The sequence below is a fragment of the Lates calcarifer genome, linkage group LG14 (genome assembly GCF_001640805.2).
Source record: "Lates calcarifer isolate ASB-BC8 linkage group LG14, TLL_Latcal_v3, whole genome shotgun sequence".
Taxonomy (NCBI): domain Eukaryota; kingdom Metazoa; phylum Chordata; class Actinopteri; family Centropomidae; genus Lates; species Lates calcarifer.
Genome location: NC_066846.1, coordinates 5,628,832 through 5,654,409, shown reverse-complemented (window position 1 = coordinate 5,654,409; position 25,578 = coordinate 5,628,832). Strand labels below are relative to the sequence as shown.

Genomic DNA, 25,578 nt, shown 5'->3' with positions numbered 1-25,578 from the left:
ACCAGCAGGGGGTAGAAGAACGTCGATAAACATGCAGCCTCAACTTGTGAAGGTACACAGTCACTTCTGAAATAGACTACAGACCAACTTTATCATGCTTTCGAAGTTATTAGGATATATTTTTTGCCTCTTGACGAATGAAACTTCAGTTCAGTTCAGTATTCACTTGCATATTAGCTCTGTATCGTCCTCACCTATTCATTAGCTAACCATTAGCTAGTTTGACGTTGTAACATCAGCCAGCTTAACATTATTTTAGTGCTGTGAGGGTAATGTCAGTGTATTGTTGGTGTATCTGTACAACTAATTTTCCTATTTTCCTGTAATGGTTACACATAGACGGTAAACAGTAGTATATCTAAATCAGTCATTAGAAAGTTACGCAAAACCGTGGAGACTAAAGCAAAAGCAGAGGGGGACACTACACGACAACTGCATCACAGAGTAAAGTTAACTGTCGACACAGCTGGTTTTCACTGGTTTGCTTTAAGAGCAATCACGTATTTAAAACTAATAGTATTTGAGATGAGGTTTCAAGTGAAATTACGGCTGTTGTTAATCTAAGCATAAATGTGTTTAAATTGTAGCCACGTTAATATAATAAATGCATAATTGATTCTGTGTCAAACGTGTATCATAAAGAAAAGGTTACTTTGCAATCTCGTCTTTTGACCATTTTCCAGACAGATACGTTAAAAAAAAGAAGACTCCCTCACTTATCTTTTCTATTTGCAGCTTCTGTGTTTTTTTTCACTCATATTTCAGATTTTTTTCGGTAGCCCTGAAGGCAGCATCTGCCTCCGCTTTCACTCTCCTGCTGCACAGGCGCAGTGGATTTCTGCTAGCAAGATGAGGAAGGTGTGTGTGTGTGTGTGTGTGTGTGAGTGAGTGAGTGAGTGAGTGAGAGAGAGAGAGAGAGAGAGAGAGCCTTAATAATCATACTCAGTGGCCATTTCGTTATAGCAGCCTAGTTTGTCATATTTGAATCATTCAGTAAAGTTTGAGCTTGAAGGTGGGGTGGCTAACTTGATCTTAATCTTTTCTCTGGATACTTGAAAAAACATGCTGTTATATGCTGTCCCACTTTTTGTCCTTTGTATTATAATACAACACTTTTTTGCACTCCATTGTATACTCACAATAGCAATGATTTACAATATTTGTGTCTGTAGCTTAACAAATATATTAATTGTGGGATATTTGTATAATGTCTTTGTACATTTCCCATGGTATCATTGTGAATACTATAAATAGGCTACTGTGTAAACCTGAATGTGAGCACCCCTTGGTGGAATTAAACTTAATTACATCAGTGCCACATCAGAAGGTGAACCAATAGGTAGGTAGGTTCACTTCTCATAATGGATACCTGGTTAAACAGACAAAAATAGGTTTTCAAAGTTTTCAGGAAAACGTGAAATGAGTTTGAAAGTGTATTTGAATATGTGCATTGGATGACAGTGGTATTATACTGGACTTTGCCTACAACTTATATAGCAGGATCATTTTAACATACATCATATCATTAGCATTAACCCATGTATTTTGTCCTACATGTGGCCTACATGAAGCATGAGTAGGCTGTCCTGGCTCAGGACAGGTTGCTCTCTGAGGAGAAGTGGCACAGCAACCAGGTCAGCAAAACCAACAGGGTGAGTGCAGAAAAGACACCAAGACCAAATTCAAATTTAGGGTGGCCTGTTTTTTTCATAGAACTTTGTTCAGTCAGGTGATCAGATCCCTCAGCGTCCTTAAATAGAACAGGGAAGTCCTGTCACAAAATATAAAAAGAATGATCAAACTTATGACAGACAGACAACAAATAACAAGGAAATAAGGACATTATATAACAGTTTATTTTACGTACTGACTGACTGTCACTGAAAAGGTCAGTTAATATACCAAAATAAATAAAAATAAATCCGTTCAAGTAAGAAAGAGGACACTTTCCAAATGCAAAACAGTTTTAAGTAAATAGAGGATTAATTTAGCTAATTATGTACAGTTTGACACTCTGTTGTGAGGGAGTCCCTTTGTAGCAGGGGAAATCCCATGGCATGTGAGGGCAACTGCTTCCTCAAAGCATAGCACTCATAACATTAAGAAGGAGAACAGTAACTTTATCATTACCAACCACAGACTAAGTCTAATACATGTATGTTTTGTTGGAATGATTTTGGTTTTACTTCACCTAAATCATCATCATTTCTACAATATGAGAAGACCAACTTGAGTTTAGCTAAGCAGAAAATGGCTCTAAACTGAGGCTTTAAAGGTGAAGATATTGCACTAAAGTAAATGCTACCTTAATGAAATTTTAGTGAAACTGATTGCGTAACAAGTTAAAAGAGACTTAGACAGACTTTATTTAAAATAATTCACGTATGTAACAACATGATTGTGATTTGTGTATCAAATTTGTGATGCATGTGATTTAAAATGTAGTGAAGCAATATTCTTCACTAAAACATAGTAACACTAGCACATGAAATACTCAAAAATGCAGTACAAGTGTACATAAAAGTGAACCAATGACATTAATAAGGATTAATGTAAATTGTAACTTTTACTCATTAGAAAACATTTATTGTGAATGACAAAAGACGCTGCTCTATGATATGGAGCGTGAGACAAAGGAGAATAAACACACAGAGTAAAACAGGTTTGGTATGACAAAATCTGCATTCCTTTCCATCAGTACATTTGACGATAGATTTTCATTTCGTTTAGGCTTTTTTTCCTGATTCCTGCATCAAGGTAATGGCCATGAAAGAGTCTGTTCTTCCCTGAACTAAACTACACCCATGTCAAAGAACTTTCAACACCCACAGCAGCTGAGCACTGATAAACATCAAACAAGTACTTAGCCGCAGTACAAGCAGCACAGTGACAGACAGGGACACTTGGCGTCCTGTATTTTTGAGCAGGGAGAGGTTAAATAGATGATGGTAAGTAGAATTAGTAACTGCCGTTTTTTGTAGGTCTGTAAGCATATTGAGTATTTATTTTTTATACTAGTACATATTCATACATACATGGTGTGAAATATGAGTTAAAACAGTAAATTAAATTGAAGTTTACCCAAAAGAAGAAATTGATTAACTTTTTGTATTTTTTAAAATGCAGTTTTCTTCAGAGGTTTATAACATGGATTATGGGCTGATCATCTTTTTGCTCACAGGTTGGTGCCTCTTGTTTGTCTTTAGTAACAACTGAAGCAGTTTCTACTCAGTGCTGAATATAAATATCTCTGTACTGGGTGGACCTGAGACAAAGAGGACATTTTATGAAACCGATTTAGCATAAAGTGACACAAATTGCTATTTTAATGTTATTTCATCAATCATTTAATAAAACACTGTTTATTCTTGTCCAGGTTTTTAGGGCAGGAATTCCAAGTACAGAAAACTGTGACACATCTAGATTTTAGTCATAAATAAAGATTTTGGCACAGTAACAAAGAAAGTCAATGAATTGATGCAACAGTACAATTGGAAGAGATGAGGGTGTGCATGTCCTGTTTTAGTGAAAAAGGTTTGTGATGGTAAAACCATTTTTAAGTTGTAGTTTAGTGCCTTAACAGTTCATGTTCTCTGCTCAAATTCCTCCTGTAGTTTAACTCGTTCTTTTTTGTGTCATCAGTGATGAACAGTGAACATTGACTTACTGAGACAGACTGAAACTTGATCCAGCTGCAGCTGCGGTAGAGACATTTTTCAGACATTAGACATCAAATCCAGCAGGGCTGTTCAGGTTCAGTGGTGTATTTATTGTTTCCATGCACAGTAGACATGATACCAGTCAACCCAGTCAGTGACATAGCAGAGATGGTGGAAGAGGAATTTTTTAACAGAATTTGCATATTTGACAATGAATAAATGAGAAACTTGGGTATGAATTAATTACATGTCTCTGAGTATAACAGTATACAAAAACTTTTCTATTCCTTGTAAATTGCTGTTTACTCATTTCAGATCAGTGTCAGCATAGAAAAATCTCATTAAAACCTCATGATAATGTTGCTGAATCAACCTGATGCTAGTTCCTCATCATTGTGTTATGTAAAAGAACATAAATTTCACATACTTTTTAAAATAGCAGGTAGTAAAAAACTGAATATGTTTTGTTTTAGGAGCATTGGTCAGTGTTGCCTCTGCCCAAACTCGTCAGTATCACTTTGTGAGCACGCCACTGAACTGGACTGAAGCTCAGAGCTTCTGCCGACAGGTCTATACTGACCTGGCCACCATAGAAAACACAGCTGATGTCAGTGCCGTTAATGCTACTACATCAAACTACACAGGCAAGTTCTCAGTATTGGAATCCTATACATACATATACTGCGTGTACATACACCATATACTGTATTTGTATAACCACATACTGCACATATACTGCACAACTTTTTTAAATAGCTTACTGTGAATAGATAAAGTTATAAAATAATTTCTGTATTGTTCAGTAAAATTATTACATTTTTAGTAAATTTAGCTTTAACTATATACGTCATTGAAGCTGTTTTACATAATGAACATCTTTTTAAACAGGCCAGGCTTGGATAGGTCTCTATGATGATTTGGTAAACAGCTGGAGATGGTCCCTGGATAACAGCAGCTTCTATGGAGAAGGAGAAACAGAGTTTAGAAATTGGGATTTGAATCCTGTTCAGCCCAACAATCAACTAGGACAACAGTACTGTGTGGTATTATATGGTGGCCGTTTGGGCACATGGGGAGACACTGAATGCAGCATGGAACTTCAGTTTGTGTGCTATGCTGGTAAGGTTTTTTAAAAAGGGCCACATAGATTACCCACATACAATTTGCAGAAATATTTTACAATTCCACAGTTTGTTCTCTGAATCCAAATCATTAGATCCTCCTGCATTTTCCTCTCACTTACTCTCCTGTATACATTGTAATTCCTCTTCATCCTTATATTTCCAGGCATAGAAAATGGCACACTGGTCTATGTTATAATTGACAATCAGGTGAATTGGACTCAAGCTCAGAGATTCTGCAGGGAGAATTATGTTGACCTAGCCAGGTACAGTATGCACTAAGGAAGACTCTAAGATGATTTTGATCAGCTTATGCTCAATTTTGATGTGTATATACTGATGTTTGTCTCTCAGTATAAGAAATCAGACAGAAAATGACATCATCACAAGCATATCAAATGGGAGATTTGTGTGGATTGGTCTGTACCGGAATAACCTGTGGTCTGATGGGAGCACCTCTCTGTTTCGAAACTGGGCCGCTGGACAGCCAGACTCTGGGACAGATAACTGTTTCACCACATCATTCAGTGGCTCAGGACAGTGGTCAGATGATGATTGCTCCCTCAGCTTGCCATTCATCTGTTTCAGAACAAGTAATGCATCCGATTTCTACTCTCACAGACTGCATAGAACTACATTGTTGGATTAAGGCAGTTTATGATGTAAAGTATATTATTATTGTTATTGTTATTATTACTCATTCTTAAACTAACCTGCAAAAGTCCATTATATGCTTCGCATCAAACACCTGATGAATTACCAAATGTTAAGCTAATACTTTTTGTAATTTTATATAATTTCTGTCTCATAGAGTAAGTTGTAAGTATTCTTGTGTTTCAGTTCCACCCAACGCAGAAGGCTTCAGATCAACAGGACAAGATGAGACCAGTATCACTCTGCAGTGGAATAAAGTCAACAACAATGTCAGCTATATTCTCCAGTTTGATGGGACAGAGATAAACATCACTGCACCAGATGGAGATGGACCAGTAACTCACACAGTCTCATCTCTCACTGCTGGAACCAAATACACATTCACTCTCTTCTCTGTGTTTGAGGACGTCAGAAGCAGTGGAGTAAGCTTTACTGCAGTCACTGGTGAGATGTTTCATTTCTTCAGTTACACAACTTCACAGGTCATTATACATTGTCTTGCAATGTGGTGGCAGCCACTGGTCAGTAAAAAGGAGCTGCTGGAAGTAATAAGGGATGACAGACATTAGTTATACACAGCATTAACAATAATTTGAACTAAATGAATGTGAATGCTATGAATTGATGTGTTTTCATCTCATGAGGCAGCTACAAGGCAATGACTAGAATAAGGAGCACATGTATGCAGAATGTTTAAATAGACAATATACTGTTGTGTGAATATATGTTCAGGTTCTTGGTAAGCACATAAGATAATGTTCACATATAGTTTGGATGGAGCAACTTAAAAAGCCAAAGAAATGCTGATATTTTTCCACACAGTACTTTCTTGATTAAATCACACATTCTTTTTCTTTACAAGTTCCTTCAAATGCAGGAGGCTTCAGGTCAACAGGACAAGATGAGACCAGTATCACTCTGCAGTGGAATAAAGTCAACAACAATGTCAGCTTTACTCTCCAGTTTGATGGTACAGAGATAAACATCACTGCACCAGATGGAGATGGACCAGTAACTCACACAGTCTCATCTCTCACTGCTGCAACCAAATACACATTCACTCTCTTCTCTGTGTTTGAGGACGTCAGAAGCAGTGGAGTAAGCGTTACTGCAGTCACTGGTGAGATATTGAACTTTTTCTGTGGTTCGTTAATATAACTCCAACACTGTTTGTTTTGTGTCCGCTAGATACATATGTGAACTTATTTGATAGGGAAACACATGATGAATTCCTGGTGTATCCCAGAAATAGATTCCTGCCTGCAATGATTTTAAAATTGGCTTCTAGTGTGGTGGCAGCCACTGACCAGATAGCAGCAGGAAAAGAAGATAACACCAACTGTGACTGAAAATAAACTAAATGTGGATGAGAGCAAGGGTAAATCATTTTCAGATTGCAATATAGACAGTTACTTTACAACGAATATTCCTTACCAGCAATGATATTACACGAACAGGAGCAATAGACGTGTGGTGAGGGCATTTAAAAAGTTAGCTCTGTTGTGAGTATATGTGTTAGTGGTACTCAGCAAGATCTGTCAATTAGCACCTGATCTGTGTAGTCCAAATGGCATCATGGTTTTACCTGAAACTTGATGTTATAATTCAAAATGCAAAACAGACCAACATGAACAACCAAAATATACTTTGTAAAGCACTGATGAACTTACTTTACTCCTCTTTTTCTGTCTCAGCTCCTTCAAACACAGGAGGCTTCAGGTCAACAGGACAAGATGAGACCAGTATCACTCTGCAGTGGAATAAAGTCAACAACAATGTCAGCTTTACTCTCCAGTTTGATGGAACAGAGATAAACATCACTGCACCAGATGGAGATGGACCAGTAACTCACACAGTCTCATCTCTCACTGCTGGAACCAAATACACATTCACTCTCTTCTCTGTGTTTGAGGACGTCAGAAGCAGTGGAGTAAGCGTTACTGCAGTCACTGGTGAGATATTGAACATTTTCTGTGGTTCGTTAATATAACTCCAACACTGTTTGTTTTGTGTCCGCTAGATACATATGTGAACTTATTTGATAGGGAAACACATGATGAATTCCTGGTGTATCCCAGAAATAGATTCCTGCCTGCAATGATTTTAAAATTGGCTTCTAGTGTGGTGGCAGCCACTGACCAGATAGCAGCAGGAAAAGAAGATAACACCAACTGTGACTGAAAATAAACTAAATGTGGATGAGAGCAAGGGTAAATCATTTTCAGATTGCAATATAGACAGTTACTTTACAACGAATATTCCTTACCAGCAATGATATTACACGAACAGGAGCAATAGACGTGTGGTGAGGGCATTTAAAAAGTTAGCTCTGTTGTGAGTATATGTGTTAGTGGTACTCAGCAAGATCTGTCAATTAGCACCTGATCTGTGTAGTCCAAATGGCATCATGGTTTTACCTGAAACTTGATATTATACTTCAAAATGCAAAACAGACCAACATGAACAACCAAAATATACTTTGTAAAGCACTGATGAACTTACTTTACTCCTCTTTTTCTGTCTCAGCTCCTTCAAACACAGGAGGCTTCAGGTCAACAGGACAAGATGAGACCAGTATCACTCTGCAGTGGAATAAAGTCAACAACAATGTCAGCTTTACTCTCCAGTTTGATGGAACAGAGATAAACATCACTGCACCAGATGGAGATGGACCAGTAACTCACACAGTCTCATCTCTCACTGCTGGAACCAAATACACATTCACTCTCTTCTCTGTGTTTGAGGACGTCAGAAGCAGTGGAGTAAGCGTTACTGCAGTCACTGGTGAGATAGTTTTTTTTATTTATCAATGTGTTGTGAACCAAACATAAGACTCTTGTTTTGTATTAGCAGTATACATAAGACAACGCATGAAATAATAAAACGTGTTAAAATGTGTGTGTCATAGAGATAATTCTGCAGCTATCTAATGGTTTGTGCATTCATTTGCAACAATGTGTAGCAGCTAGCCAGTCAATACCAGTTAGAAGTAACTGTTGCTGTTAGCTGCTGTAAATGCATGTAGCAGAAACATGCAGTTAGCAGCAGCATTAGCTTAAATTGAACTACATGTGGCTGAAAGATGGGGTTACTTTTTAGGATAATCCCCTGGGAGCATTTACTGGACAATGAATTGTACTTAATACTGGTAAAAGTAATCATAAGGAGAGAGCAAAAGATGAATGCTACTGGATTTTTAAATCTACTGCTCTGTTGACAGGAATCAAGACTGTTCTGGAGACCATCCTCTCTTAAAAATATTGTTTACGTCTCTTTTTCTGTCTCAGCTCCTTCAAACACAGGAGGCTTCAGGTCAACAGGACAAGATGAGACCAGTATCACTCTGCAGTGGAATAAAGTCAACAACAATGTCAGCTTTACTCTCCAGTTTGATGGAACAGAGATAAACATCACTGCACCAGATGGAGATGGACCAGTAACTCACACAGTCTCATCTCTCACTGCTGGAACCAAATACACATTCACTCTCTTCTCTGTGTTTGAGGACGTCAGAAGCAGTGGAGTAAGTGTTACTGCAGTCACTGGTAAGTTAATTAACGTCATTAATGTGTATTGAACCAGGAACAATATTTTTCTTCTGGTTTTAGTTTCAAAATGTCCAAGCAAATGAGAATATACTTGAATGCCTTGCACTTCACAGATATACCTGCACATCATGATGACATGTTTATTTAGAAAGTAATATCCAGTGTGGTCAAAGCCACAAACATGTCAGCAGCAATTTGCAGCAGCAGTGACTTAAACTGAGCACAATGTGGAGAAATGGAAGAGTCTATCATTTTCAGATTGCATTGGTGACAAGTACTTAGCAAGTAATAGTAGTTAATAACATCAATATGAAATCAACAGGAGCATTAAGTATATGGAGCAGGCATTTAAACAGCTTTTACTGTGTTGATGAATTTGACTCCTCTTTTTCTGTCTCAGCTCCTTCAAACACAGGAGGCTTCAGATCAACAGGACAAGATGAGACCAGTATCACTCTGCAGTGGAATAAAGTCAACAACAATGTCAGCTTTACTCTCCAGTTTGATGGAACAGAGATAAACATCACTGCACCAGATGGAGATGGACCAGTAACTCACACAGTCTCATCTCTCACTGCTGGAACCAAATACACATTCACTCTCTTCTCTGTGTTTGAGGACGTCAGAAGCAGTGGAGTAAGCGTTACTGCAGTCACTGGTGAGATATTGAACTTTTTCTGTGGTTCGTTAATATAACTCCAGCACTGTTTGTTTTGTGTCTGCTAGATACATATGTGAACTTATTTGATAGGGAAACACATGATGAATTCCTGGTGTATCCCAGAAATAGATTCCTGCCTGCAATGATTTTAAAATTGGCTTCTAGTGTGGTGGCAGCCACTGACCAGATAGCAGCAGGAAAAGAAGATAACACCAACTGTGACTGAAAATAAACTAAATGTGGATGAGAGCAAGGGTAAATCATTTTCAGATTGCAATATAGACAGTTACTTTATAACGAATATTCCTTACCAGCAATGATATTACACGAACAGGAGCAATAGACGTGTGGTGAGGGCATTTAAAAAGTTAGCTCTGTTGTGAGTATATGTGTTAGTGGTACTCAGCAAGATCTGTCAATTAGCACCTGATCTGTGTAGTCCAAATGGCATCATGGTTTTACTTGAAACTTGATATTATACTTCAAAATGCAAAACAGACCAACATGAACAACCAAAATATACTTTGTAAAGCACTGATGAACTTACTTTACTCCTCTTTTTCTGTCTCAGCTCCTTCAAACACAGGAGGCTTCAGGTCAACAGGACAAGATGAGACCAGTATCACTCTGCAGTGGAATAAAGTCAACAACAATGTCAGCTTTACTCTCCAGTTTGATGGAACAGAGATAAACATCACTGCACCAGATGGAGATGGACCAGTAACTCACACAATCTCATCTCTCACTGCTGGAACCAAATACACATTCACTCTCTTCTCTGTGTTTGAGGACGTCAGAAGCAGTGGAGTAAGTGTTACTGCAGTCACTGGTAAGTTAATTAACGTCATTAATGTGTATTGAACCAGGAACAATATTTTTCTTCTGGTTTTAGTTTCAAAATGTCCAAGCAAATGAGAATATACTTGAATGCCTTGCACTTCACAGATATACCTGCACATCATGATGACATGTTTATTTAGAAAGTAATATCCAGTGTGGTCAAAGCCACAAACACGTCAGCAGCAATTTGCAGCAGCAGTGACTTAAACTGAGCACAATGTGGAGAAATGGAAGAGTCTATCATTTTCAGATTGCATTGGTGACAAGTACTTAGCAAGTAATAGTAGTTAATAACATAAATATGAAATCAACAGGAGCATTAAGTATATGGAGCAGGCATTTAAACAGCTTTTACTGTGTTGATGAACTTGACTCCTCTTTTTCTGTCTCAGCTCCTTCAAACACAGGAGGCTTCAGATCAACAGGACAAGATGAGACCAGTATCACTCTGCAGTGGAATAAAGTCAACAACAATGTCAGCTTTACTCTCCAGTTTGATGGAACAGAGATAAACATCACTGCACCAGATGGAGATGGACCAGTAACTCACACAGTCTCATCTCTCACTGCTGGAACCAAATACACATTCACTCTCTTCTCTGTGTTTGAGGACGTCAGAAGCAGTGGAGTAAGCGTTACTGCAGTCACTGGTGAGATATTGAACTTTTTCTGTGGTTCGTTAATATAACTCCAACACTGTTTGTTTTGTGTCCGCTAGATACATATGTGAACTTATTTGATAGGGAAACACATGATGAATTCCTGGTGTATCCCAGAAATAGATTCCTGCCTGCAATGATTTTAAAATTGGCTTCTAGTGTGGTGGCAGCCACTGACCAGATAGCAGCAGGAAAAGAAGATAACACCAACTGTGACTGAAAATAAACTAAATGTGGATGAGAGCAAGGGTAAACCATTTTCAGATTGCAATATAGACAGTTACTTTACAACGAATATTCCTTACCAGCAATGATATTACACGAACAGGAGCAATAGACGTGTGGTGAGGGCATTTAAAAAGTTAGCTCTGTTGTGAGTATATGTGTTAGTGGTACTCAGCAAGATCTGTCAATTAGCACCTGATCTGTGTAGTCCAAATGGCATCATGGTTTTACCTGAAACTTGATGTTATAATTCAAAATGCAAAACAGACCAACATGAACAACCAAAATATACTTTGTAAAGCACTGATGAACTTACTTTACTCCTCTTTTTCTGTCTCAGCTCCTTCAAACACAGGAGGCTTCAGGTCAACAGGACAAGATGAGACCAGTATCACTCTGCAGTGGAATAAAGTCAACAACAATGTCAGCTTTACTCTCCAGTTTGATGGAACAGAGATAAACATCACTGCACCAGATGGAGATGGACCAGTAACTCACACAGTCTCATCTCTCACTGCTGGAACCAAATACACATTCACTCTCTTCTCTGTGTTTGAGGACGTCAGAAGCAGTGGAGTAAGCGTTACTGCAGTCACTGGTGAGATATTGAACATTTTCTGTGGTTCGTTAATATAACTCCAACGCTGTTTGTTTTGTGTCCGCTAGATACATATGTGAACTTATTTGATAGGGAAACACATGATGAATTCCTGGTGTATCCCAGAAATAGATTCCTGCCTGCAATGATTTTAAAATTGGCTTCTAGTGTGGTGGCAGCCACTGACCAGATAGCAGCAGGAAAAGAAGATAACACCAACTGTGACTGAAAATAAACTAAATGTGGATGAGAGCAAGGGTAAATCATTTTCAGATTGCAATATAGACAGTTACTTTACAACGAATATTCCTTACCAGCAATGATATTACACGAACAGGAGCAATAGACGTGTGGTGAGGGCATTTAAAAAGTTAGCTCTGTTGTGAGTATATGTGTTAGTGGTACTCAGCAAGATCTGTCAATTAGCACCTGATCTGTGTAGTCCAAATGGCATCATGGTTTTACCTGAAACTTGATATTATACTTCAAAATGCAAAACAGACCAACATGAACAACCAAAATATACTTTGTAAAGCACTGATGAACTTACTTTACTCCTCTTTTTCTGTCTCAGCTCCTTCAAACACAGGAGGCTTCAGGTCAACAGGACAAGATGAGACCAGTATCACTCTGCAGTGGAATAAAGTCAACAACAATGTCAGCTTTACTCTCCAGTTTGATGGAACAGAGATAAACATCACTGCACCAGATGGAGATGGACCAGTAACTCACACAGTCTCATCTCTCACTGCTGGAACCAAATACACATTCACTCTCTTCTCTGTGTTTGAGGACGTCAGAAGCAGTGGAGTAAGCGTTACTGCAGTCACTGGTGAGATAGTTTTTTTTATTTATCAATGTGTTGTGAACCAAACATAAGACTCTTGTTTTGTATTAGCAGTATACATAAGACAACGCATGAAATAATAAAACGTGTTAAAATGTGTGTGTCATAGAGATAATTCTGCAGCTATCTAATGGTTTGTGCATTCATTTGCAACAATGTGTAGCAGCTAGCCAGTCAATACCAGTTAGAAGTAACTGTTGCTGTTAGCTGCTGTAAATGCATGTAGCAGAAACATGCAGTTAGCAGCAGCATTAGCTTAAATTGAACTACATGTGGCTGAAAGATGGGGTTACTTTTTAGGATAATCCCCTGGGAGCATTTACTGGACAATGAATTGTACTTAATACTGGTAAAAGTAATCATAAGGAGAGAGCAAAAGATGAATGCTACTGGATTTTTAAATCTACTGCTCTGTTGACAGGAATCAAGACTGTTCTGGAGACCATCCTCTCTTAAAAATATTGTTTACGTCTCTTTTTCTGTCTCAGCTCCTTCAAACACAGGAGGCTTCAGGTCAACAGGACAAGATGAGACCAGTATCACTCTGCAGTGGAATAAAGTCAACAACAATGTCAGCTTTACTCTCCAGTTTGATGGAACAGAGATAAACATCACTGCACCAGATGGAGATGGACCAGTAACTCACACAGTCTCATCTCTCACTGCTGGAACCAAATACACATTCACTCTCTTCTCTGTGTTTGAGGACGTCAGAAGCAGTGGAGTAAGTGTTACTGCAGTCACTGGTAAGTTAATTAACGTCATTAATGTGTATTGAACCAGGAACAATATTTTTCTTCTGGTTTTAGTTTCAAAATGTCCAAGCAAATGAGAATATACTTGAATGCCTTGCACTTCACAGATATACCTGCACATCATGATGACATGTTTATTTAGAAAGTAATATCCAGTGTGGTCAAAGCCACAAACATGTCAGCAGCAATTTGCAGCAGCAGTGACTTAAACTGAGCACAATGTGGAGAAATGGAAGAGTCTATCATTTTCAGATTGCATTGGTGACAAGTACTTAGCAAGTAATAGTAGTTAATAACATCAATATGAAATCAACAGGAGCATTAAGTATATGGAGCAGGCATTTAAACAGCTTTTACTGTGTTGATGAATTTGACTCCTCTTTTTCTGTCTCAGCTCCTTCAAACACAGGAGGCTTCAGATCAACAGGACAAGATGAGACCAGTATCACTCTGCAGTGGAATAAAGTCAACAACAATGTCAGCTTTACTCTCCAGTTTGATGGAACAGAGATAAACATCACTGCACCAGATGGAGATGGACCAGTAACTCACACAGTCTCATCTCTCACTGCTGGAACCAAATACACATTCACTCTCTTCTCTGTGTTTGAGGACGTCAGAAGCAGTGGAGTAAGCGTTACTGCAGTCACTGGTGAGATATTGAACTTTTTCTGTGGTTCGTTAATATAACTCCAGCACTGTTTGTTTTGTGTCTGCTAGATACATATGTGAACTTATTTGATAGGGAAACACATGATGAATTCCTGGTGTATCCCAGAAATAGATTCCTGCCTGCAATGATTTTAAAATTGGCTTCTAGTGTGGTGGCAGCCACTGACCAGATAGCAGCAGGAAAAGAAGATAACACCAACTGTGACTGAAAATAAACTAAATGTGGATGAGAGCAAGGGTAAATCATTTTCAGATTGCAATATAGACAGTTACTTTATAACGAATATTCCTTACCAGCAATGATATTACACGAACAGGAGCAATAGACGTGTGGTGAGGGCATTTAAAAAGTTAGCTCTGTTGTGAGTATATGTGTTAGTGGTACTCAGCAAGATCTGTCAATTAGCACCTGATCTGTGTAGTCCAAATGGCATCATGGTTTTACTTGAAACTTGATATTATACTTCAAAATGCAAAACAGACCAACATGAACAACCAAAATATACTTTGTAAAGCACTGATGAACTTACTTTACTCCTCTTTTTCTGTCTCAGCTCCTTCAAACACAGGAGGCTTCAGGTCAACAGGACAAGATGAGACCAGTATCACTCTGCAGTGGAATAAAGTCAACAACAATGTCAGCTTTACTCTCCAGTTTGATGGAACAGAGATAAACATCACTGCACCAGATGGAGATGGACCAGTAACTCACACAATCTCATCTCTCACTGCTGGAACCAAATACACATTCACTCTCTTCTCTGTGTTTGAGGACGTCAGAAGCAGTGGAGTAAGTGTTACTGCAGTCACTGGTAAGTTAATTAACGTCATTAATGTGTATTGAACCAGGAACAATATTTTTCTTCTGGTTTTAGTTTCAAAATGTCCAAGCAAATGAGAATATACTTGAATGCCTTGCACTTCACAGATATACCTGCACATCATGATGACATGTTTATTTAGAAAGTAATATCCAGTGTGGTCAAAGCCACAAACACGTCAGCAGCAATTTGCAGCAGCAGTGACTTAAACTGAGCACAATGTGGAGAAATGGAAGAGTCTATCATTTTCAGATTGCATTGGTGACAAGTACTTAGCAAGTAATAGTAGTTAATAACATAAATATGAAATCAACAGGAGCATTAAGTATATGGAGCAGGCATTTAAACAGCTTTTACTGTGTTGATGAACTTGACTCCTCTTTTTCTGTCTCAGCTCCTTCAAACACAGGAGGCTTCAGATCAACAGGACAAGATGAGACCAGTATCACTCTGCAGTGGAATAAAGTCAACAACAATGTCAGCTTTACTCTCCAGTTTGATGGAACAGAGATAAACATCACTGCACCAGATGGAGATGGACCAGTAACTCACACAGTCTCATCTCTCACTGCTGGAACCAAATACACATTCACTCTCTTCTCTGTGTTTGAGGACGTCAGAAGCAGTGGAGTAAGCGTTACTGCAGTCACTGGTGAGATATTGAACTTTTTCTGTGGTTCGTTAATATAACTCCAACACTGTTTGTTTTGTGTCCGCTAGATACATATGTGAACTTATTTGATAGGGAAACACATGATGAATTCCTGGTGTATCCCAGAAATAGATTCCTGCCTGCAATGATTTTAAAATTGGCTTCTAGTGTGGTGGCAGCCACTGACCAGATAGCAGCAGGAAAAGAAGATAACACCAACTGTGACTGAAAATAAACTAAATGTGGATGAGAGCAAGGGTAAACCATTTTCAGATTGCAATATAGACAGTTACTTTACAACGAATATTCCTTACCAGCAATGATATTACACGAACAGGAGCAATAGACGTGTGGTGAGGGCATTTAAAAAGTTAGCTCTGTTGTGAGTATATGTGTTAGTGGTACTCAGCAAGATCTGTCAATTAGCACCTGATCTGTGTAGTCCAAATGGCATCATGGTTTTACCTGAAACTTGATGTTATAATTCAAAATGCAAAACAGACCAACATGAACAACCAAAATATACTTTGTAAAGCACTGATGAACTTACTTTACTCCTCTTTTTCTGTCTCAGCTCCTTCAAACACATTTTTTTATTGTCACTTTGTTTTTTGTTTTGCTGTTATATTTTGTCCACTGTTGTGTTGTGTACTCAGTGGCACCACACTGTACCATATTTTGTGATCTATTAATGTACAGTATGAAGTTTTACACTCATATTTACATACAGCTTTTTATTTTTTTGTAAGCATTAGGTTTCATGTAGGGATTGAAAATGGATCATTTTGACAATCGTGGGAGCAAGTGAGTGATAAAATAATCAACTGAACTTTTTCTGTCTCAGCTCCTTCAAATGCAGGAAACTTCAGGTCAACAGGACAAGATGAGACCAGTATCACTCTGCAGTGGAATAAAGTCAACAACAATGTCAGCTATATTCTCCAGTTCGATGGTACAGAGATAAACATCACTGCACCAGATGGAGATGGACCAGTAACTCACACAGTCTCATCTCTCACTGCTGGAACCAAATACACATTCACTCTCTTCTCTGTGCTTGAGGACATCAGAAGCAGTGGAGTAAGCTTTACTGCAGTCACTGGTGAGATGTTTCATTTCAATATTATGCCCTTCGTACTATATCACCTCAGAAACCCATCATAAGTATCAGTTTCAAGAGACTAGATAGCCATGGTATAAAGTAACAATGACAATGTGGCAGGGATTGGATGGAAATGGCTGTTTTAAGTACCTGCTGAGACCATCCTCTCTTGAAAATATTGTTTATGTCTCTTTTTCTGTCTCAGCTCCTTCAAACACAGGAGGCTTCAGGTCAACAGGACAAGATGAGACCAGTATCACTCTGCAGTGGAATAAAGTCAACAACAATGTCAGCTTTACTCTCCAGTTTGATGGTACAGAGATAAACATCACTGCACCAGATGGAGATGGACCAGTAACTCACACAGTCTCATCTCTCACTGCTGGAACCAAATACACATTCACTCTCTTCTCTGTGTTTGAGGACGTCAGAAGCAGTGGAGTAAGCGTTACTGCAGTCACTGGTGAGATAGTTTTTTTTATTTATCAATGTGTTGTGAACCAAACATAAGACTCTTGTTTTGTATTAGCAGTATACATAAGACAACGCATGAAATGATAAAACGTGTTAAAATGTGTGTGTCATAGAGATAATTCTGCAGCTATCTAATGGTTTGTGCATTCATTTGCAACAATGTGTAGCAGCTAGCCAGTCAATACCAGTTAGAAGTTACTGTTGCTGTTAGCTGCTGTAAATGCATGTAGCAGAAACATGCAATTAGCAGCAGCATTAGCTTAAATTGAACTACATGTGGCTGAAAGATGGGGTTACTTTTTAGGATAATCCCCTGGGAGCATTTACTGGACAATGAATTGTACTTAATACTGTTAAAAGTAATCATAAGGAGAGAGCAAAAGATGAATGCTACTGGATTTTTAAATCTACTGCTCTGTTGACAGTAATCAAGACTGTTCTGGAGACCATCCTCTCTTAAAAATATTGTTTATGTCTCTTTTTCTGTCTCAGCTCCTTCAAACACAGGAGGCTTCAGGTCAACAGGACAAGATGAGACCAGTATCACTCTGCAGTGGAATAAAGTCAACAACAATGTCAGCTTTACTCTCCAGTTTGATGGAACAGAGATAAACATCACTGCACCAGATGGAGATGGACCAGTAACTCACACAGTCTCATCTCTCACTGCTGGAACCAAATACACATTCACTCTCTTCTCTGTGTTTGAGGACATCAGAAGCAGTGGAGTAAGCTTTACTGCAGTCACTGGTGAGATGTTTCATTTCAATATTATGCCCTTCGTACTATATTACCTCAGAAACCCATCATAAGTATCAGTTTCAAGAGACTAGATAGCCATGGTATAAAGTAACAATGACAATGTGGCAGGGATTGGATGGAAATGGCTGTTTTAAGTACCACAGGGGTGATTGGAGAATGGACAGTAGGTGAGCGAGTGGGTGTGGATGTCTGAGGGAAAGTCTGACTGTATCTGGCAGTCAGCTCATGAACAGCAGGGACCAGAAAGATCCACAGAGATGCAGGATGCTGAGACAGTGTGAATATGGCAGAAAGCAGAGACAGATAGAAAATGGTCAAAATAATCAGGATCAGTGCAGTCCTTGTGACACTGCCATGGGTAAGTGGCCATGGATGTATCATGGGATGCTACTGGGCCTGTCCTTTTCAACTTGATAGAGAGGTGAAGTGGGAGAAACTATTGTGGGCACCCATGGTTCCAGAAGAAAACGTCTTGTTAGTTTTTCCCATTGACAATGTGACATTATTCAGCTGGATCACTTGTAGTGGTGTATTTTCTGTTTTTTGTATTTTGTTGAATACTGTTGTGTTAGCTCCTTTGTTAATGTGTTTTCTATAATATTGTATGTTTTCTGAAATGTTATGATATTTTTATTGTCACTTTGTTTTTTGTTTTGCTGTTATATTTTGTCCACTGTTGTGTTGTGTACTCAGTGGCACCACACTGTACCATATTTTGTGATCTATTAATGTACAGTATGAAGTTTTACACTCATATTTACATACAGCTTTTTATTTTTTTGTAAGCATTAGGTTTCATGTAGGGATTGAAAATGGATCATTTTGACAATCGTAGGAGCAAGTGAGTGATAAAATAATCAACTGAACTTTTTCTGTCTCAGCTCCTTCAAATGCAGGAAACTTCAGGTCAACAGGACAAGATGAGACCAGTATCACTCTGCAGTGGAATAAAGTCAACAACAATGTCAGCTATATTCTCCAGTTTGATGGAACAGAGATAAACATCACTGCACCAGATGGAGATGGACCAGTAACTCACACAGTCTCATCTCTCACTGCTGGAACCAAATACACATTCACTCTCTTCTCTGTGTTTGAGGACGTCAGAAGCAGTGGAGTAAGCTTTACTGCAGTCACTGGTGAGATATTGAACTTTTTCAGTGTGTTATTAATGTGACTACAACACTTCAGTTCTGTTACTGTATTAGATGAAAGACACATTTGAAAGATCAGTGTATTACAGAACTAGTGGTGATGGGTTGTGATGTGATGTCATTAGTTTCCTTCTTTTTTGTGTTCTGTAAAGTAAAAACGTGAAGCATATTGAATTTTATTTTCAGCTTTATGCAACTAAGGTTTAAAATACTTATAAGATTTTCAAGAGTTTTGACAAAATACTAATTCATCTGAACATATTTGTCTTTCCATCTTGCCAAAAATAACTTTGACTCTACATACTACAACAAAAAGGGCCTTGTAAGTATATGTATTTCTTACAATTATAATGAATACTCCTGAGCCTTTGCTTTGACTGTATTTATTCACATCAGCTTAATAATAATTGATATGTTACAGCTATACTGTTTTTATCTTGTGTTTCTTGTATTTATTTTTCATTATCTGTTACGTGTTTCTACTTTAACTGTTGTTAAAACCAAAAATATTCCTTGTGTTTATACAAAACCAAATAATAAATACCCTTGTACTATTTTATAAATAGTTAAACTTCAAACATGAGTTATAAGATATATAATAATGATACATAGAGATTAAAGTAGTATTGTGTACAGAAAGTTCTTTGGTCTGTTTGATACAAGTGTAAGTGTTATCTATAAATATGGTAAAGCCTTTTTTTAATTAATAATTGATATATTACTCATAATAGCTAACAATATAATCTGATTTAGATACAGAATTTTAAATAATGTTTAATGATGTTGGCTATATTAATGGAATGCATCAATCATTTATATTATGTGTTTTATTTTCTGTAACATATTGTGCATTGATATCAACAGATCATGTTGTTGCATTGGACATCAGATTAAAGTCATTTATGCAGTTGTCAAAGTCGGACATGGAGAGTGCGCTGATGGAGGTGAGACTAACTGCTGTTTCTGTTGCTTCTTTGTCAGTGTCATACCTAGTTCATATTCACTTTTAAATTTTTTGTATTCACTCTTCAAATAATCTACAAATTATTTAGTTTAGTATTAACATTATTCAGTGTTGTGTGTGTGCTTGCATGTGTCTAGCTCTTCAGACAATACGGATTGTCACCACAGCTGTTGTCCCTGAAGGTTAAATCTGTTGAGCCATGAGACCAGTGGGGGGGAGACAAGATGAAATGGAGGAGAATCATTCTGAAATGCAAAAACATTGTTTTTTAAACATGTTATTTAAACTTTTCACATTTCAAATTGCTTTTCTTAAAGCGAATGAGGAAAAAAATAATGATGAAAAATCAGTTTTACCAGATGAAATGTAGTTTGACCTATTTGGAGAATTTTCCCAGATTCAATAACCGTCCTAGACAGTTTGCACTACATACATATTGTACTGTTTTAGCAGTTACTACGCAAAATAATTCAACATACTATTAACACTGTATACTCTTAGTAAATAATAAGTTACATGCAGCAATGAAACTGCAACTTTGCAGTACACTAATCAAACTTATGCAAAGAGAATTAAATTTATTAATTTATTTTATTTTATTATTTTTTTAATGATTTTTATTTTGTTTTAATTTATTTTATTTTGATATGAGGTTTTGAAAGAACTTTATTCAGTCACTTTATTTACTTGATGTAGCAGTTAACAGTTGCAGGGATGATTCCCAAAACAACTCAACACCACTGTACTCAACTCATCTTTTATGTAATAGTTAAACCATTCTTTATATCTGTGTGAATTTTTGTTAATCAGATTTCATTGATACAGAATTGTGGTAAAGTGAGTGAATGTACATAGTGTGTTTCTGTGAATTTAAAATAAAGAGCATTGGAGTGGTGAAGTGATAACTGTGACTGAGCATTATGCAGGTACTTCCTCGTTGTCGTTCAACGCATTTCAAAGCAGTACAAATACAATACTATTATGTAGTACAATACCATTATGTAGTACTACACAAGGCATTACTCCTCCCACCTTGGAACAACATGGTGGTTATAAAGCTCAGGAGGGAAAAAAAAGTCCTAGAGGGAGTGGTAACAGCAAAACAAGGAGGACTTTGGATTTGCAGTCCGGGTGTTTGCCTTTGCTACCTCAGAGGTCAAGTTTCACATTGAGCAACAAGGTAAGATCAAGACACACTAACAGATGGATATGTTTAAGCATTTTGATTAAACAAATACAATGATTTCAGTGATGTTTCTGCTTTGTCTTGTGCCAGGAAGATAAAATGGAATATAGGAGGGACTAATATTTGAAGCTATTTGTCTTCATCTCCTGCTGGGGTGTGCAGTGTATTATGGGACTGCGGTACATTAAAACACTTGGAGGATCGTGATTTACACAGGGTGGAGAGGAGCATGTATGTTTGCAGTTGGATGTTAATGGGTGTATTCAGTCTGTGATTGAAGCTGAACTTAATGTGAGTTTTGAGAGTGAAAGCTGAGTTATTTGACCATGCAGCTGGACTTTGGCCAGTGGGCAGCTGTGAACAGTTTAAAGTTACTGATAAGGAAGTTCAGATATTTCTGGCTGTAATAAAAGTACTATAGTGCCTGTAATAATGACAACAGGGACAAAAGCTTTCTGTGGCCTATACCATAAGTTTGTAAATGTCCTGAATGTCACCAAAACACCTCTCTTCTCTGACTCAGAGTATAAATGATTAATTTCTAATTCGTAATCAGTTACTGATCTTCCTTAATTTCTCAGGTCATGGCTTCCCCCAGCATTCTCCTGTCAGACGTGCAGTTTCGGTGTTGCATCTGTCAGGATGTTTTTTGTGAACCAGTCTCCATCCCCTGTGGTCACAGCTTCTGCTTCACCTGCATCACATCGCACTGGGACAATAGCGTCGCCATCAGCTGTCCCAAATGTCACACGGTGTTTGAGGGCCACCCAGAGCTTTGTGAAAATTATTTCGCCAAGGAAATGTCAGAGCAGATCCGAGGAAGGAGGCAGAATGGCACAATGTCGACGGCAGGAAAAACCATATATTGTGATGTGTGCATCGGGAAGCAAATGGAGGCCTTGAAGTCCTGCCTTGTGTGTCTGACCTCGTACTGTGAGAGTCACCTGGAGCCTCACCTGAGAGTCAGCACCCTGAAGATTCACAAGCTGATTGAACCTATCGCGATGCTGGAAGACAGAATGTGTAAAAGGCACCAAAGGCTCCTGGAGCTGTACTGCAGGAGCGACCAGAGGTGTGTGTGTGTGCTGTGCACCGAGACGGACCACCGGTGTCACAACACCGTCCCAGTGGAGCGAGAGAGTCAGGAAAGGAAGGTGAGATTCTGAACTACTCATTATCATTTTGCAATCATCACATCAAATACTTGAGCAGCCATGATTCGAGTTTTGTTTTTGATTCCTGTTATGATGTTCAGGCTCAGGTGAAAAGGATGGAGGTCGATGTTCAGCAGATGATCCAGGACAGGCTGCAGAAAGTTGAGGAAATCAAACACTCTGTGGAGCTCAGCAAAGTGAGTTGATTCGAGATCACAGAACAGTTTGATTGGATGTTTTCTGCAAGAAAACTGGGTAATTGTAGCAGCAGTTGAAACAACCAATGTATAAGAATGTTTAATTATCCTTTTCCTTATTCAATATCTCCAGGAAAACTCAAAGAGGGACATTAAGGAAAGCATGGAGGTCTTCTCCATTCTGTTACAGTCCATGAAGAGAAGTCAGGCTGAGCTGGTGGACGTGATCCAGAAGAAGCAGGCAGCAGCAGAACAGAGGGCAGAGAGGCTCATCACACAGCTGGAGCTGGAAATTACTGAACTGGAGAGGAGGAGAAGTGAGATGGAGCAGCTTTCTCACTCCGAGGACCACCTCCATCTTCTACAGGTCAGGAGCTGACTCACAGCAAGATGGAAAGATGAGCAGTCAGAGTAATTATCATTACCCTGAAGAAAATATGAGGAGACACTTGAAGTGGAATGGGAAAGGGATCGTTTTCATGGTTTTGCTGTCAGTTCAAGAGTTCTCAAACTTAAGTGAATCTTGCTAGTTAGCAGGAAGTTCTTGTTTTCTACCTTCTCTTTTTAAACATGCTGTTCAGTCCCATCTCTGCTTTAAAGCAATTTCTCTCCTACTTATTGTGTCAGAGGTTTCCAGCTCTGACTTCCCCTCCATCTGCCAAACCCTGCTCTGACATCATCATATACTCAGACACATGTTTGGGGACTGTAAGGAGAGCGATGGCCAAGGCTGAAGAGCAGCTCCAGTTGGCTTTGAAAAAGCTTTCAATTCAAGGTGACAAAACAGCTATATTAATTGAATGACATTAATGACTGCTTGAATACATGAATGCAATTTGTCTGATTTTGGTTCATATGTTCTTTTTAACCTATAGAGCATGAGAAGATTCAGCAGTATGCAGGTACAGTTTGACTCAGGTAGTAAAACAAAGTCAGAAAGAGTCTCTCACATCATTCTGCATCTGTCACTGTTCTGTCATTGTCACATCTTGTGTCCTGTGGTGTCTAAATGTGGTGTGTAAATCCAGTGTCAGTGGGTAGACAAAAAAATTGATATAAAATTCCAACTAGCAGTAGACATATTAGTTACAGTTACACCTGAAAAGGTTTAGGACTGCAATGTTTGTCTTCATTTTCAATTAATCTATAGATTTTTTTAAATGTATTTTTTAGTCGACAAAATAGAGACACATATATACAAGAATAATTTAATCTTAAAAGAAAGGGATCATGAAGTTAAAGTTCCATATAAACTGCATCTGCCTCCCAGCTGATGTTCATCTGGACCTCAGGACATGCAACCCTTGGCTGGTCCTATCAGAGGATGGGAGACAGGTCTGGGATGGAGATGTTGAACAGAACCTCGTGGACATTTCAGAGCGTTTTGACACAGCACCATGTGTCCTCGCCACTAAGGTAAATAAAGATTTGTTTTGTGTGTGTTTGTCCCTGTAGGAATGTTACGTCTTTCTGTTTCACACTCCTCTGTGAAATGAGCAGTCAAAGTGACCTGAGCTGCTGTTGCTGTGCAGGGTTTCACCACAGGGAGGCACTACTGGGAGGTGGACGTGGGAGACAAGACAGCGTGGGATTTGGGTGTAGCTCAGCAGTCTGTCAACAGGAAAGGTGTGGTGACACTGTGCCCAGAGGAAGGCTACTGGACTGTTTGTCTGAGGAAGGGCAGTGAGTACCGAGCATGTGCAGGACAGGCAGAGCTGCTGTGTCTCTCTCAGAAGCCGCAGGTTGTTGGGGTGTTTCTGGATTATGAGGATGGAACTGTGTCCTTTTATGATGCAGAGGCTCAGTCACATATCTATTCCTTTACACATGTCCAATTCACTGAGGCCATGTTTCCCTTTTTTAACCCAGAGATGAGCGACAGCGGCAACAACAAATCACCACTTATCATCCGCCCTGTCAGTGGAGTCAATGGAGGCGGGGATTTAGATGATATTACAATATGATGAATAACCTCTAACTTACCTCTAACTTGAGTAAGACACAGTACTTGTCCACCTCAGTCACTTTTACATACCACCTAACCAGCAGGTGACTGGATTGTTTGTTTATTAGTACAGATTAAGGATTTAAACCTGTTAATTGTAGTCGTGTTATGTTGTTGTGGAATGGTGCCACAGAGATCTTGAAGAAAGCATGAGAAAATGTAGTTTTTCTTTGGTTAGTTTGTTTGTTTTTGTATTTTATTTGATTAATTTTTGTGTCTCTCACCACTTCCCTAGACTGCACTTGGTCATTCTCTGGTTCTGGTCAACCCAGGAAGTACTTTTTGCAGTTGAGTTTTGATCAGTCAGACCACAGTGACTGTCTACAGTGACTGTCTGTTGCCAGGGTCCAAACTGGGATAGGGCATATCATTTAGCAAAGTTGATTTCTCATTTGCTCCCTTTAATTTTTCTTCAATATGGAAGTAACCACTTATTTTTTCATTTTCAATTTGCACTGTAAATACACTGCACTATTCCACTACTGTAAGGTAAAAAAGGAGGAAATAAAGAGCATGGACTGTGGAACAGTTTAAAGGCTCCTCCTCTTGCCTTCACTCCTCAACCTACCTTACTTCTGTTGTCTGTCTCATCTTAAACACTTGAGGTTTTTGCTTCACGACTGTAAAACACTGTTTTCTGAAATATTTTGTACACAGACACAATTCATCACCATTTGATGTTTCAGTTACAACAATAACTACTCGCACACATGGATTGTACATATCCTATTTCTAACCTGCCATCACTCCTCAATAAACCTTAAACCTTTGTATCTGTCTATGCTTTCCTCTCCTCCTCCTCCTCCTCATTCATCTTCCCTTTGCTCTCTTGAAAAGTAACACCTTATAAAGTACAGATCTTAGACCT

General features: G+C 38.5%; 2 protein-coding genes across 52 annotated transcripts; both read left to right on the top strand.

Moving 5' to 3' along the window:
- Window position 1: 1 nt before the first annotated feature.
- Window positions 2–19,535, top strand: LOC108888791 (uncharacterized). Of its 50 annotated transcripts, XM_051075649.1 has the most exons (25): window positions 2–52; window positions 1,572–1,652; window positions 3,127–3,181; window positions 4,133–4,303; window positions 4,548–4,778; window positions 4,947–5,046; window positions 5,135–5,373; window positions 5,621–5,878; window positions 6,297–6,554; window positions 7,129–7,386; window positions 7,961–8,218; window positions 8,722–8,979; window positions 9,383–9,640; window positions 10,215–10,472; window positions 10,876–11,133; window positions 11,708–11,965; window positions 12,540–12,797; window positions 13,301–13,558; window positions 13,962–14,219; window positions 14,794–15,051; window positions 15,455–15,712; window positions 16,557–16,814; window positions 17,020–17,277; window positions 17,781–18,038; window positions 18,932–19,529. In XM_051075649.1, the coding sequence occupies exons 3-25, from the start codon at window positions 3,148–3,150 to the stop codon at window positions 19,225–19,227; spliced, it is 5,457 nt and encodes a 1,818-aa protein (XP_050931606.1). In that variant the 5' UTR covers window positions 2–52; window positions 1,572–1,652; window positions 3,127–3,147; the 3' UTR covers window positions 19,228–19,529. The 50 variants fall into 50 exon arrangements, with proteins under 50 accessions (XP_050931606.1, XP_050931635.1, XP_050931636.1 ...); XM_051075648.1 differs by lacking the exons at window positions 2–52; window positions 1,572–1,652 and adding an exon at window positions 2,817–2,948; XM_051075662.1 differs by lacking the exons at window positions 2–52; window positions 1,572–1,652; window positions 17,020–17,277 and adding an exon at window positions 2,816–2,948 and having other exon boundaries at window positions 18,932–19,532.
- A 1,727-nt stretch (window positions 19,536–21,262) lies between these two features.
- Window positions 21,263–25,481, top strand: btr33 (bloodthirsty-related gene family, member 33). 2 transcript variants are annotated; one of them, XM_018684952.2, is made up of 8 exons: window positions 21,263–21,348; window positions 21,936–22,508; window positions 22,610–22,705; window positions 22,839–23,072; window positions 23,333–23,480; window positions 23,581–23,607; window positions 23,976–24,121; window positions 24,238–25,481. In XM_018684952.2, the coding sequence occupies exons 2-8, from the start codon at window positions 21,939–21,941 to the stop codon at window positions 24,667–24,669; spliced, it is 1,653 nt and encodes a 550-aa protein (XP_018540468.1). In that variant the 5' UTR covers window positions 21,263–21,348; window positions 21,936–21,938; the 3' UTR covers window positions 24,670–25,481. The 2 variants fall into 2 exon arrangements, with proteins under 2 accessions (XP_018540468.1, XP_018540470.1); XM_018684954.2 differs by lacking the exon at window positions 21,263–21,348 and adding an exon at window positions 21,359–21,585.
- Window positions 25,482–25,578: the final 97 nt, after the last annotated feature.